General features: G+C 41.7%; 1 protein-coding gene and 1 long non-coding RNA gene across 7 annotated transcripts in view; one reads left to right on the top strand and one right to left on the bottom strand.

Moving 5' to 3' along the window:
- Positions 1-1,709: 1,709 nt before the first annotated feature.
- Positions 1,710-10,081, bottom strand: LOC147712532 (uncharacterized). 2 transcript variants are annotated; one of them, XR_015296003.1, is made up of 4 exons: positions 9,948-10,081; positions 7,800-7,996; positions 4,680-7,310; positions 1,710-1,851 (listed from the first exon to the last, which is right to left on the bottom strand). It is a non-coding gene; the product is annotated as an uncharacterized LOC147712532 (long non-coding RNA). The 2 variants fall into 2 exon arrangements; XR_015296002.1 differs by having other exon boundaries at positions 7,800-7,999; positions 9,948-10,074.
- The window catches only part of TCP11 (t-complex 11), a 576,996-nt gene continuing 568,882 nt past the window's right edge, over positions 5,485-13,598 (top strand). Inside the window, exon 1 of one of the 5 annotated variants that reach the window (XM_086923232.1) lies at positions 5,485-5,552. In XM_086923232.1, the coding sequence (XP_086779358.1) occupies positions 5,485-5,552 (68 nt within the window). Of the gene's footprint in view, positions 5,553-10,102; positions 10,371-13,598 lie in introns of those variants that run through there. The other 4 variants (XM_086923230.1, XM_086923227.1, XM_086923231.1 and 1 more) reach the window with 4 other exon arrangements.

Genomic DNA, 13,598 nt, shown 5'->3' with positions numbered 1-13,598 from the left:
CCTGTGCACTTACTCCAACAGTTATTTATAGATTTCATTTAGGACCTATACCATTGTCTTACCAATCTTTGTCATCGGTACCTAAAGTCCTAAGGGATAAAAGGTGTTAGAATAATAGGTAGAATAAGAACATTTGCATTCATAAAATAACCACAACTCGGGAAAGGTTTAAACTCTTTATCTAAAATCTTTAAAATGTCATAATCCAAGCATTGAACAATAGAAAATCCTCAATTAGGAAAATAACGATTAGAATGAAAATATGCAGAGTTTTTATAAAGCAGTCTTTACGCATTTGACATTAGAGGAGAAGAGAGAAGGAAACAATACAATGACATACCCACATTGAATATTTACCTAGAATGGTGTGAAGAACTAACCCTGGTCACGGGTCAGTTTAAAGGACAGAACCCCAAAAGTGCAGGCGCAATAAAGGCAAGCAGGTGCAGATCAGAACAGGTAAAGCCAAATTGGATCAGGACAGGACCACCACAGGCTAAGACCGGCACCGGCACTTAAAGTTGCAACGCCTACCTTACTCCCTCTCTGCAGCTAACAGCCAGAACCCGGTAAGAGTTATCGATTTCTCCGACAAAGTGCTTCGCCAACACTTCAGCTCTCAAACCCCGAAACGGGTTTTGAACCTTCTAACAGAGGTCTCCGCCAGCACCTCTGCTCCCGATCACCTATTGAGTGCGGTAGGTCAGCAGTTCGGACAAGTCAGACAAATTAACTAGCTACGCCTACCCTAGTTATACTATTTTCCAGGTCAGTGTACCACCCCCCAATGTTGCAAGTGTAATGATCCCCAATTTCGATTGGACAAAAGGATGAGTAGAGGTCATCACACCATACCAAAATGAAACTTTTACTTTTGAATATTCTATTAGCGTTCCCGCCCATCAAATTTTATTTTCCCATGCATCTTTATTCCACCCAACAATGGATGTTCTTATAGAAATACAAAGTTAACAATTTTTCTTCCGCTAAGGGTCAGTGGGTCAGGTTCCCAGGCGCATCTTCTAGTGTACTGTAAGCTTGGCTGTGGTTTAATGCCTAATGACTTAATCTCCTTCTGGAGTTTGACATGCACAGTGTGGGTTTTCAAAATGGAGTAATGGCACCTCCCAGGCCCAAGATTATCGCTACATGAAAAAAATAGAAACAATTTTAGAAAACAGAATAAATTAATGCACTGTATACCACCTATCTCTACTCTATTCTCATTACTATATATTTAACTATTGCGTTAGAGTTAAGCAGAACGAACAGCTTAGCAAAAGCAGCAGTGCAAGCTTCTTGCATGTGAGGACATAGAGCAGCCATCTTAGTTCTAATGCGCAGAAGCAAAAGATTCCCTCCAAAAGCAGAGTACGTCATGTCACATGAGTGTGACAGACGCATGCGCAGTAAGAAATCTCGCGTAGCAGCGGCCATATTCATGCAAGCGGATTATCGTTCGTAAAAGCACATATGCAAGCTTCACTTAGATGTCATGTAATGCAATATTAATTGGACAAACATGTTGATTAGTACATTAACGTTATGTCGAGAGGACTGAATACAAGCAAGTCGCATTACGGGCGAATACTTGCTCCATCACTTCCATACCATGCTCGCATGTACAAATGCTATTGTGCGAGACGGTATTAGAAAGGGGAAGGACATCTCTGTAGTGTGGAGGATAAACAAGTGTAGTCCAGAAGAAGTAGTTTCCAAGTTGTTTATTCAGTAATCAAGTATACAAGTAATGAACCCCACCAGGAGCAGCCTGTATCATGCTCAGCCTTTCAGTAACTGACTAAACTCCCTCACTAACATTCTAAATACAAACATTCTAGAGTGCAGTCACTATGCTGAGCATCAAATAACAAGGAAGATATAATTTAACATATTACAACATCTCCCTCCTATAAAATTGAAAAGAGAAACAACGCTAGGCAAAGTAGAAACAATGCTAGGCAAAGTACAAATGAAAATTAGAAACAAGTGAAAGCGTCAAGAGACTGATAGAGAAACATAGAATTAGAATAACAATAGAGAAAATAATACAAGAGGGCAGACAGAAAACAAAAGACAAAACAGACTCACATCAACTATCTCACACAAAAGAGTATACACACACTCCCTTTCTTCAACAACAAAAACAACTAAATACACAGTCCATGAAAACTGGCCAGGCTGACACGAATAGTGTAAAAAGTGCAAAAAGAAGAGAAAAAAATGAACAAAGTAGGTACTAAGATTTTGAGAAGAAAATGTACAGAGTATACAACAGTGTACGACAAGACTGAACAGATGTGAAACAAATGTCCACGCGAATGTAGGCAACCCACATTAGAACAGAGAAAGACCGAATGTGCTCAAAAAGAAAACTAAAATAGAGAATATACACCAAAAACAAATTCGAGTGTGAGATGTGCATAGAGGCACACGACACAGTGAACAACATGAGACTGTGAACTAATGTGTAGACAGACGTTCTCACACATGCGGGGAAAACCCACATAGAACAGAAAAAGATGTGGAGAAAGACCACATAGATATGTAGAATGACTACATGAAACAGTAAAACTGTGAAGTGGAGAAAGACCACTTGGGTATGGAGAACAACCACACGAAACATGAAGGTTCCACTCAAAACATGTTGTAATAAAACCAGTAAATACATGTGGAGAAAGACCACGTGGATGTGGGTAATAACCACATTGAAACATTCCTTAGAACATGTTTGGAAACTATGGACTAAAGTGGAAATGTACAGCAAAATACCCCCTAATATATAACAAAAATAAATATTCATTCATTCTTTTTAAATATGGCACTTAAACAATTCAAAATACAGTAGGAACATGTAAGAATAATCATGACTTTAAAGATTACTACATCTGCATAATATAACATATGCTAATGGAGCAAAGCTAACCATATCTTGAAGCTATGACGAAGTTAAGTCCCACAAAAAATAATAGAATAGTCACTATTAATTCCTATAGATGTGCAAACCAAATAAAACAACCATTAGATAGTGCTAATAGCACAATAAATTAATTGTTACACATGCTGAGGAAACACATTAGAATGCATTTTATGAGAGGGGTCATCCAAATTCAAAACACATAGGAAATAAATTAATTAGTACCTGCAAAAGATCCAACAAACCAATGCAAGGTCCCTGAGTAAAAACAAAATATAGGCATATCAAAGAACAGCAAGGTCCTGGAGTTAAAAACGAAATATAGGCACAGCAGACATTGGAAAACATGTCCATCATTGTAGAATAATAACACAGAACTGCGATAGGCAAACACAAAATAAACCGTGCCCATCGGTGTAAGAAATTGTAGTGTAATAAAGAACCGAAAAATAAAGCGTGCCTACCGCCCTGATGAAAATGCTGAAATGCATTATTTTCCCCTTGAAAAACAAACCAAAAGCTGCCTATCGCTGTAGAGAATGCTGGTCAAACAATAGGCACAATAATAACAAAGCGTGCCTATCGCTGTGGAAATTAAGTTGGAAATGGCAGCTGGAATGCCGAAGACTGCCCATGAGAAGATAAGTTGATGAAAGTCAATCAAAATGGCAGCAAGACGACGTGTGAAGTGCCGGGTGGCTCTCAGTGCCAGCGTGCCTCAAGGAACTCCGGCGGTGGCAGAAAGCTGTGGCAGAAGGCTGACTCACGTCACAGAAGATGACTGTGACACAGGAAGCAGGTAAGGAGGCATGCGCTGAGTGCGTGCGCTCGCTGTGAAGCTCGAGCGAAATTTAAATGTGGCAAGGCAGTTAAGGATTTGAATGTGGCAAGTCAGTTAATTAATTAAATGTTTAGCCATTAGGAAAGCTTGTCAAAATAAATTAAAAACGGAAATGTCACCGCAATTTGCCGTGATAACGTTGGTGCGAAGACACACACAATAGTTAGAAAACAGTGAGAGTTAAGTGGGCTCACCTGCGGTGCAGTTTAAATCAATAACTGTGCCCTACCTCCAAGTCCGATATGAAAGCGGCGGACTCCAGGCTGTCTCAAAAGAACTAAATATTCACAGGCTGCCAGCACTTCGAAAATGAAAGGTCGAGTATCTTGAAAAGCAGGAAAAGCGGCTGTCACACAATGCAGCTGACAGATCCGTAGTTCTGGGCAATGTCAGGGAACACGGATGAGAAGAGACTAGCAAGGTTAAATAAACAACACAGTCAGATATGAAAGTCGAGCGATGAGTAATCTGCTCTGTCTCAGGAACATGTAACACTCACCAGTCAGCAGAAGTAAAAGTGGAAAGAAAACAAACCGCAACTGGCAAATAAAAGTATAAGGCGATCGATGGTCGTCACTGGTGGGGTTCTTGTGCCAGTATGTTTGAATGCTTAGCAGAAAGTTTTCTTGTCCATATAAATCCTTAATTATTTTTTTTAAGATATCGTTCCGTTTCGTTTTTTGCTCCTTTTGAAAGTCTTCGAAAATCACGGGGAAGTTTACCCCACTCCTGGTACCAAATGTAGTACGGAGGATAAACGAGTGGAATCCAGAAGAAGTAGTTTCCAAGTTGTTTATTCAGTAATCAAGTATACAAGTAATGAACCCCACCAGGAGCAGCCTGTATCATGATCAGCCTTTCAGTAAGTGACTAAACTCCCTCAATAACATTCTAAATACAAACATTCTAGAGTGCAGTCACTATGCTGAGCATCAAATAACAAGGAAGATATAATTCAACATACTACAATCCCTCTTAATAGCGAGCCGCATTTGTAAGTATCATTAAAAATATAAGAAAACACCTTAAATTGCGTTCAATTAATGCCTTAACAATCACAGACTGATAATTAAAGTAAACAAAGACAGAAAAGCAATTCTGAAAATGAACACAAGCGATTTTAAATTAAGTTCTACATTCATGTCAGGTATTTTTCCCTGGGAAAGGTGGCTGGTAACCATAGTAGTGACAGCCAATACTAGTGTTATTGCTATATCTGTGGCCTACCCCGTTTTTTGGGGGGGGGGGAATGGGAATCAACAGGGTATGTGTCTTTTATTTTTTACAAAAACCTAAGTTAAAATGAAGAAATGAAATTTTAAATGTGGCCTATTAAGAGCATTTCGGATTGAATAAGGGGCTAAAATGTAGGGTCATGTGACTTTCTGCACAATAATTTAAAAAAAGTTAAATATATGGTGCTAAAAAGACACCGACCACAGGGAGTTAGAGAAGCGCAGAAATAAGGACACCAACTATTAATTTCCACAGCGTAGGATTCAGTTTATCATTAAACAGTTTTCTGTTCATGTGGTAGAAGACGGCTTTTCCGCGAATGTATTTTACCTGACATCTTGGTCAAGAAGGCACAAAATGGCGGTGACAAACTCTATCCCTGCAGTCTGTCCACACTATTAATAACGTTGTGTTCAGTCTTCTTATTACGACTTTACGTCTGACGCTCGCGCGCTTGGCAGCTGAGAAGGCCCCGCATCCTTTAGTTACCATGGAGAAAGGGGAGGTTTGTTTTCAAAACATGGCCTGCCTCTGTGGGCGGAGCAACCATTGTTTAAGGTAACTGTCAGACTGTACCATTCTATTTCATACATGGTGATTTTATTACTCCGACGTTCTTCAGTGCTCGCGAGGTGGAGGGTTAATGAAAACAGCACCCTACCTATCCTTCAAGTGCCGTTTCGTTCCGAAGCCTTCGCGCACTTAACCCACCCTTTCAAACACCCCTGTTTCGTATGACGATTAGTCGCGCCTGTGTTAAAGGGTTGTGTGGGGGTAAACAGAGCTTCGGAAGGTCCTGAATGTGAAGGCGAGTTCGAGGTTTGTGAGAGTTTAACGCAATCAGCGCGGAAGGAAAATGAAGCAGTTTTTCAGCGATTACACTAAAGTTACATGGAGAGAATGGGTTAATACTAGGGCTCAATGGACTGTTCCATTGCCACAAGTAGGGGAGTGTTTGGGACGCATGCTCTTTACATATAGTCAGTGTGGCTTAAAGGACAAGGGATAGAAGGGTTTGGAAAAAATGGGGAATATGACATACGTGGAACATGAGAATATTTAATTGTGGGAAAAGGGCAGAGGAATCCTTGGAGCATTGAGACGTTCCACTGTGGTAGACGGTCTGCGAAACGTCACCTACGAAAAATATGGGTTCTCAGTGACCTATATGAACAGGGGGCCAATTGAGTCATTTCATGTGCGCTATGGCACCTGCAAGACCAAAGTATCTGTCTCGTGATAAACAAACGAGTCTTGAAGAACAGCTGAAGTTTCTATAAATACTCTAGCATAGTGTTAGGGAGCAACTGAAAAGTCTTTATTTTGGCACGAGTGAATGAATCGCAGAGTGGTTGGGGTGCTTTTACTGGTGAGCAGGGTTGTTACCCATGTCAAAAAGGAAGATTATCCTGGAGTCATTCTGGACTCATCTGATGATTACAGTCAGGCTATTCCGGCAATTATCTGGGGAAGTCATCCCAAGCCATCCTGAAGTATGCATGTAGGACAAAAAATGTAAATGTGATGACGAACCTAGACTCATCACAAAAACTACAGTAGGATGGTGTTCTGATGACTTTTACTGGCAGGGAGTGATTACCTTTTACAACTCCACGAATACTAATTGACAACTTCCGGATGAGGGAGAATTATTCCAGGATGGGTTCTAGCTAATTTAAGGATGACTGTCAATTATTCCAGGATGATCCTATAACCACTCCAGGATGGAAGTGGATTACTCTGGAATGATCCCATGACAGCTTCAGGATGGCTATTGATTACATCAGAGTGGCCCCATTGTATTTTCAGAATGAGTGTTGATTACTCTGGGATGACGTGGTGAAAGGGGGGCATATTTTTGTCCTTGATATTTGGATTTAAGCGGGGACTCCAAGACAAGTTTATTTTCACGGTCTGATGCGTCATTTTTAGCTGTGGATTTTTGATGAAGGACACTAGCCACCCCTGCTAAAAGGGCCAGGTTTTCAAGTTTCTGCAAATTCATCAGCGAACTTGCATCACCAGGCTGAGAAGTTGTGCTTTCAGCATGAGCTTTGTTACCAACTCTTATATAATCCAGTCCACTATGCTTGGCTTTTTAGTGCTTGCATCTTTTCTCTGCAATTTCTTCCTCTTGTAGTTCGCGTAACACCCTCTTAAGTCTACCAGCGCTTCCCCGATTGCCACAGTCCATTAACATCTGCTTTTTCTCCAGTGCCCTTTGAAGTAACACCTGTTTTAGACCCTCTGTTGTGCCAGAAAAGCTTGCAATTATCTCTTGAAAAATATCCTGATTCATTAGATACTGTTTCTTCACTAAAAAAAAAAGCAAGAGAAAAAAATATATATTTACATATAAACTTCAAAACAGAAAAGAACACATTGACCACTTGCAATATATCTTCACGCTCTAGCCATAATATATAAATAAAGAGGTATTGATAATAAAGGACAAATGTACAATCTATCCATAACCAAGTAAGTAAGTTTTCCTTAATAGACAGTACACATTGTAAGACAGAACTTGAACCTCCTGAAAAAAAGTTGCCTAAATAAAAATAGTTTATCCAAAAATGGCTGCCTTATAGTAGTGCCACAAGCTAAACGTTTCAGTCCTTTTCATAAGTGTTACATTTGTCTCTGGAGAGCAATCCAAGGCATATGTGGGGACATGCATGTTCATTTTTACTGTCCATTATTGGATTAATTAATCACAAATGTAGGTTTTTACTGAAACAGGTTGGTAATTTGTACCGTTATCCTGCAGTTGCAAACTTATTATAAAGGTTTACTTATTGTGCTTACCAGATGATTGGAACAGAATCGTAGCTTTAAAATCTCTCTTCGGTGATTGGCCGACCAGCTTCATCTACATTTTCGACCAGCCATTTACAAAGAACTTCCCCGGGATTGTCCAAAAGCAGGAAGTCACCATCTTTTCGAACACACACAGAATGATCGCAAGTGAAAAACAGGACGTTGAATGAAGCCATGATTATGTTCTGCTAGATATAAAAATCAGGAATTAGTTTGTGTGTGGTTTAAGTTTCAGAGGTAAAATACAAAGCATATCAAACTGATTAACAGATTTAATTGGAGAAAAGCACCCCAAAAAGTACACTGACCTGGTGCAATTTCTAATATGCCTAGATTTTGGACTACAAAGAAGTGTTTGGGCATGCACTGAAGGCCATTGAAGAAATTACCTAATAATCAACTTTATTTTCGGAGAGCCAGAGTGTATGCTTAGGTCTTGCTGCTCAGGACAAATAGTAATAGCAAAGTAGAGGCATTATGAGAGAAATAGAAGATCAATAAGTGAACTTTCACACTGGGGTTTGTGACGGAAATCAAGTTACCTATCCCCACAGATGCATAGAGAGTCAGATGCCTGCTACCCTCTGCCCACCGGCACCCCCAACATGAAAGGACAAGCGTAAAAAATGCAATAGGTTTCACCTTTTATTAAGCTAAAGATATTAGCTTTGCTAGTAGTATTGTACGTTAATTGTGCAATATGTAATGGCTTTATAAATTAAACAAAAGGCATTACAATGGCAAACACATAAAGCATTGGCATAGCCAATAGGTCTCCCCTCTGGGACCTTATAAGTGTTTTGTCAGAGGTGTTTGGAAGTTTCGTAAGAGATGCAATTTAACATAAAGGGAGCCCATACCTCGTTGACACATGCAGTACCCGCAGTTCAAACGAGAAGAGGGCATGGGGAAACCTCTTATAAGATCTCAATCAATGGGGAAGGCACGCGTTACTGCAACTTGTGCGTGCTTTCACCTTAATGCTAGAAGCGAGAGAGCGCGCAAGGAGAGAGAGAGAAAGGAGAGAGAGAGAGAGAGAAATGTGATTTATCTCAGGGCTCGATCCCTCTGCACTTCAGCAGTAGGTCAGGTTGTAACTGGATAATATATGGCTGGGATCGATAGTGGCAGATGTAACAAGACCTGCTTCATTTTTACGGAGATCTTAGCGATCAAGGTAAATTAGCGCAAACAGGGAATACGTAATTGGCCCTGTCTCAATAATATATACAAACAAGTTAAAAACATTGTATGCACATGGAACGAAACCAGAATGATAGCCTGTTTTGCGAAAGTAGATATTGCAAGACGTTGGAATGCGTCGGACTATGTTTCCTAAATAGGGCGTAAACCTCAATTGCCACAGGCAACCAGGCCTTTCAATTACACAAATAGCAAACAAAATAAGGAACCAGCATTACAACGGCTAAGTTATTTGAAGCATTTATCCTTATGCTTTGAAACGCATCCATGAAAACTGCCAGTGTTTTAGAAGATGTGCTGCTCTGCACACTACACAGCTTGGGGAACGTGACCAGGATTCAACAATAGAGCACACATTCATTTAGTAATGAAAGCTCACTACAAGTTGCAAGGTCACAAGTAATGCTCAACAATATACATTAATCACATAAATAAATGAGTTTAGCCTTCTTTGATTGACAACTTTTCAGTAGATCGAAAACTGTTCCATTTGGTCGAGAATCTTGAATACACGCAGGTGCACCTGGAACCAACATGGGATCTACAATACACGGGCAGTAATTTATTTTTCCTTACGGCGAAGAACTTGCTGTAAAACACATTTTTTAGGCGTTTTGCAATTTTCCACAACTTACAAAAGCACGCACTACTTCACACATACACATGCTCAAACACAAAAGGTGCATATTAAACAAGCAGGCTGGCTGATACAGACAAACATCAAACACACATAATACACACACATTGCAACGCAGGCATTAACTATAACACGTACGAAGCACACACATGCAGGGAGCTGCGTCTGAATTTGCCCCCTTAATGAAAACTCGTGCTTTCCGAAAAACGAGGAAGCTGGTCTGGGACGGAAATTGAGCAGTTGGGACCGAGAGCGGAGTATCGATGCTGCTCTTTTTTAACAGCTGCAGCACTTACCTGAGTATACGCTGGGCTCGATGAAGGAAGTGGAGTTGGAAAAACAAAGAGACCGATGCCAATCCACCTGTCCCTTTAATGGCCATTGCCATTGCACTCACACTAGTCTTCGATCTTGCCGCAGAGCAATGACGTCACTTCCGGCGCTCCGGATGTGCGTAGGCTTTTGCTAGAGGAATCCACCGGCTTCCGGTATATGAAAAGGTGCGAGAGCTGCTGCGGTTCGAGTCCCAGCCAGCCGGTAGATTGATGGTTTACAGGAGGTGATTTTGTCATTGTGTCGAGGCAGCTCTGCTTTTTTAAAATGTATTTTTGTGTTGAAATTTTTTATTAAGAAGTATTGTGATGGAGTGAATTCGGCAGTCACCATGACGACAAAGCTTGTTTTCCTTTGCAAGACTCCAATCCTCGGGCCATGAGCAGGTCTGTCCGCCGTTGTTTAAAGAGTCTAACAATCGGATTCCACTAAACTATGTGTTTATGGAAATACTCTAGGAAGGAAGTGCAGCCTGGGGGTACAGAAAGTATCATATCACAGCAGCGCCTCCCGGCATTCCGCATTCATAAAAAGTTTGGGGGTTTGTAGGGCTTTTGGATTTTAGGGCGTACATGGTCATTTTAAGATTGAGGGTGGGTTTGTGTTTTGGGGGGCCAGGTGTAATTTAAGGGTTTAGAGCATGTTTGGGTTTGGGGTGCGAGGGTTCATTTTAGGGTTTAGGGTGTGTTTGGGTTTTAGGGTACAAGGGTTAATATTAGGGTTCAGGGTGTGTTTGTGTTTGGTGTGCAAGGGTTAATTTGGGGGTTCGGGGTGTGTTTGGGTTTTGGGGTGCAAGGGTTAACTTGGGGGTTCAGTTTGGGTTTTGGGGTGCCAGGGTTAGTGATGGGGTTTAGGGTGTGTTTGGGTTTTAGGGTACAAGGGTTAATATTCGGGTTTAGGGTGTGTTTGGGTTTGGTGTGCAAGGGTTAATTTGGGGGTTCAGGGTGTGTTTGGGTTTTGGGGTGTCAGGGTTAATTTTAGGGTTTAGGGGGTGTCAGGGTTAATTTGGGGGCTCAGGGTGTGTTTGGGTTTTGGGGTGCCAGGGTTAATTTTAGGGTTTAGGGTGTGTTTGGGTTTTGGGGTGCAATGGTTAATATTGGGGTTCAGGGTGTGTTTGGGTTTTGGGGTGCAAGGGTTAATTTGGGGGTTCAGGGTGTGTTTGGGTTTTGGGGTGCCATGGTTAAATTTAGGGTTTAGGGTGTGTTTGGGGTGCAAGGGTTAATTTGGGGGTTCAGGGTGTGTTTGGGTTTTGGGGTGTCAGGGTTAATTTTAGGGTATAGGGTATGTTTGGGTTTTGGGGTGCCCGGGTTAATTTTAGGGTTTAGGGTGTGTTTGGGTTTTGGGGTGCAAGGGTTAATTTGGGGGTTCAGGGTGTGTTTGGGTTTTGGGGTGCCAGGGTTAATATTGGGGTTCAGGGTGTGTTTGGGTTTTAGGGTGCAAGGGTTAATTTGGGGGTTCAGGGTGTGTTTGGGTTTTGGGGCTCCCAGCTGCAGGAGGTCAGACGTTTATCTGCAATTCATTGTGCAATCATCCAACAGTTTGCATTTTTCTGGAAAGCTGAAACCAAAGTGGTGGACTTGCTCTTTAACCTCTTCCATGCTCGTGACGGAACTGTTCCGTCACGAGCCACGGATGGGCTGTGCTGGTGACGGAACGGTTCCGTCACGGCCCTGCCGAAGCGCCTGCTCGGAGCAAATTCTGCGCCTGTGCTGACGTTCTAAAGAACGGGCGGGCCGTGACGGAACCGTTCCGTCACAAGCGCAGCTCACCCGCGAGCCGTAACGGAGCGGTTCCGTCACAAGCACGGAACCGGCTCGCGGCCGCCCCACCCCCTTAGGGCTGCGGCGGAATAGCCGCTGCAGCGACGGGGTTAAATAGACAAACAATTCCTGTTAAAATCACCAGACGCAAAAACATCTTATTGAAAACACAATAGTACCTTTGAAGTATTCAGATGCTTATTTTCAAATCACCCCAAAGTCATCAGGAACAATGTCATCTTGTAAAGTTATCGGAGAGTCGTTTACAAGTCATCCTCAGATCATCAGGAATAATGACACCTTCTGAAGTCAGTAGATACTAATTTTCAAGTCCTCCTTAACACCTTGGCTGCTAAGGCAATTTCCAGCCTGTGCTGGAAATTGCTATTTTACATTATTTATGACGAGCTCAGCTCGTCATCAGCACAGCTCCACTGTGCCTCAGGGTTAACACCTTGGCTGCTAAGGCAATTCCCCTCCTGTGCTGGAAATTGCTCTAGTCCATGCATCATGATGAGCTCAGCTCGTCATAAGCACAGCTCCAGTGTGCCTCATGACGAGCTGAGCTCGTCATGAGCAGCGATGGGGTTAAATCATCACGAATAATGACGCCTACTAGAGTCATCAGGTACTCCTTTTCAAGTCATCCTTTAATCATCACGAATGACACCTAAAGTCATCAGATACTCATTTTCAAGTCATCCTCAAATCATCAGGCTGAGCTTCTGCAGCTTGCTGATGACTTCAAGAGCTTCATGATGTCTGATGACGTGTAAATGACTTCTAAGGTAGTTGGATGATCATGCAATGACTCTGGGATGGCTTCTAAAGTAATCCTGTTTGACCTGGGTAACGAAGCTGGGAGGCCCAGTATTCTGGAGTGTAAATTGAGTTGTGCCACTTGTCTTAAGTTTAATGTGAGTCCAGGAGATGGTTGTACGTACCATGCACGCTTTGATAAATGGCTGTTCATGGAAATTGTTGTAAGTCACCTTTATTATCAGATGGTCTCGGATGCTCAAATTGAAATGTTAGGGCAAGCGAGTGGCATGTTTGCACAGAAGTCCTGAGAGGGGTTGGATGGTAAGTCAATGCAGGTTTTTCAACTCACTCGCAACATGCGAGTGTCTCTCCCAGGGGCACTGGAATTACGTGGCAGTAGAGAACCGAATTATGCGGCAGGGTTAAGTAAATTATGCCTCAAGAAAAGCCGAATAAAGGGGCTTATTTCAGTTTTAATCTCGATAAAGCTGTCTGGGCATTGATTGCACCTCATTAGTACCAGTTTAACACCCAAATGTAGCAATAAGCAAAAGAAAGGTGGCTATTCCAGTTTGGCAAAAGGCCTCCCACTGTGCAGAAACATGTGTCACTGCATTTTTAATAACTTTTGAACCTTTAGACTAGAGCAAGAAACAATATTTTTCAGCAGATGATGTATTATGTGTCAAATGCAGAACATTTATAATTATGTGAAAACTAGCCGTACAATCACATAATTCTAGTGGCCCTGGTCAATTACATTCAGGACTGTTCGCTACCATTCGATAAAGAAAACAGTGGTCCTAGACAATTGCCAAATGCACCCAATGCATGTCTGAAAAAGAGTATCCTATGCAATCAATTCATATAGGCGCAACATGTACAGTCTGAAAGCACATTAAAAAGCACATTAAAAAAACACAACACATCTTAAACTATGGGGCACCAAGATAGTTGTCATTAAATTGCAAAAGCCAGTTTTTGTCTGCTGAGTATCATTCATAAAATAATATGCATATTTAGAGGCATAAAACGCAGCATGTAATATTGACGTGGTTTAATATCGAGGGGAGAAAGGTGTGAAAGTAAGTG

Source organism: Lissotriton vulgaris, chromosome 5 (genome assembly GCF_964263255.1).
Source record: "Lissotriton vulgaris chromosome 5, aLisVul1.2, whole genome shotgun sequence".
Taxonomy (NCBI): Eukaryota; Metazoa; Chordata; class Amphibia; order Caudata; family Salamandridae; genus Lissotriton; species Lissotriton vulgaris.
This window is presented reverse-complemented; position numbering and strand designations above follow the sequence as displayed.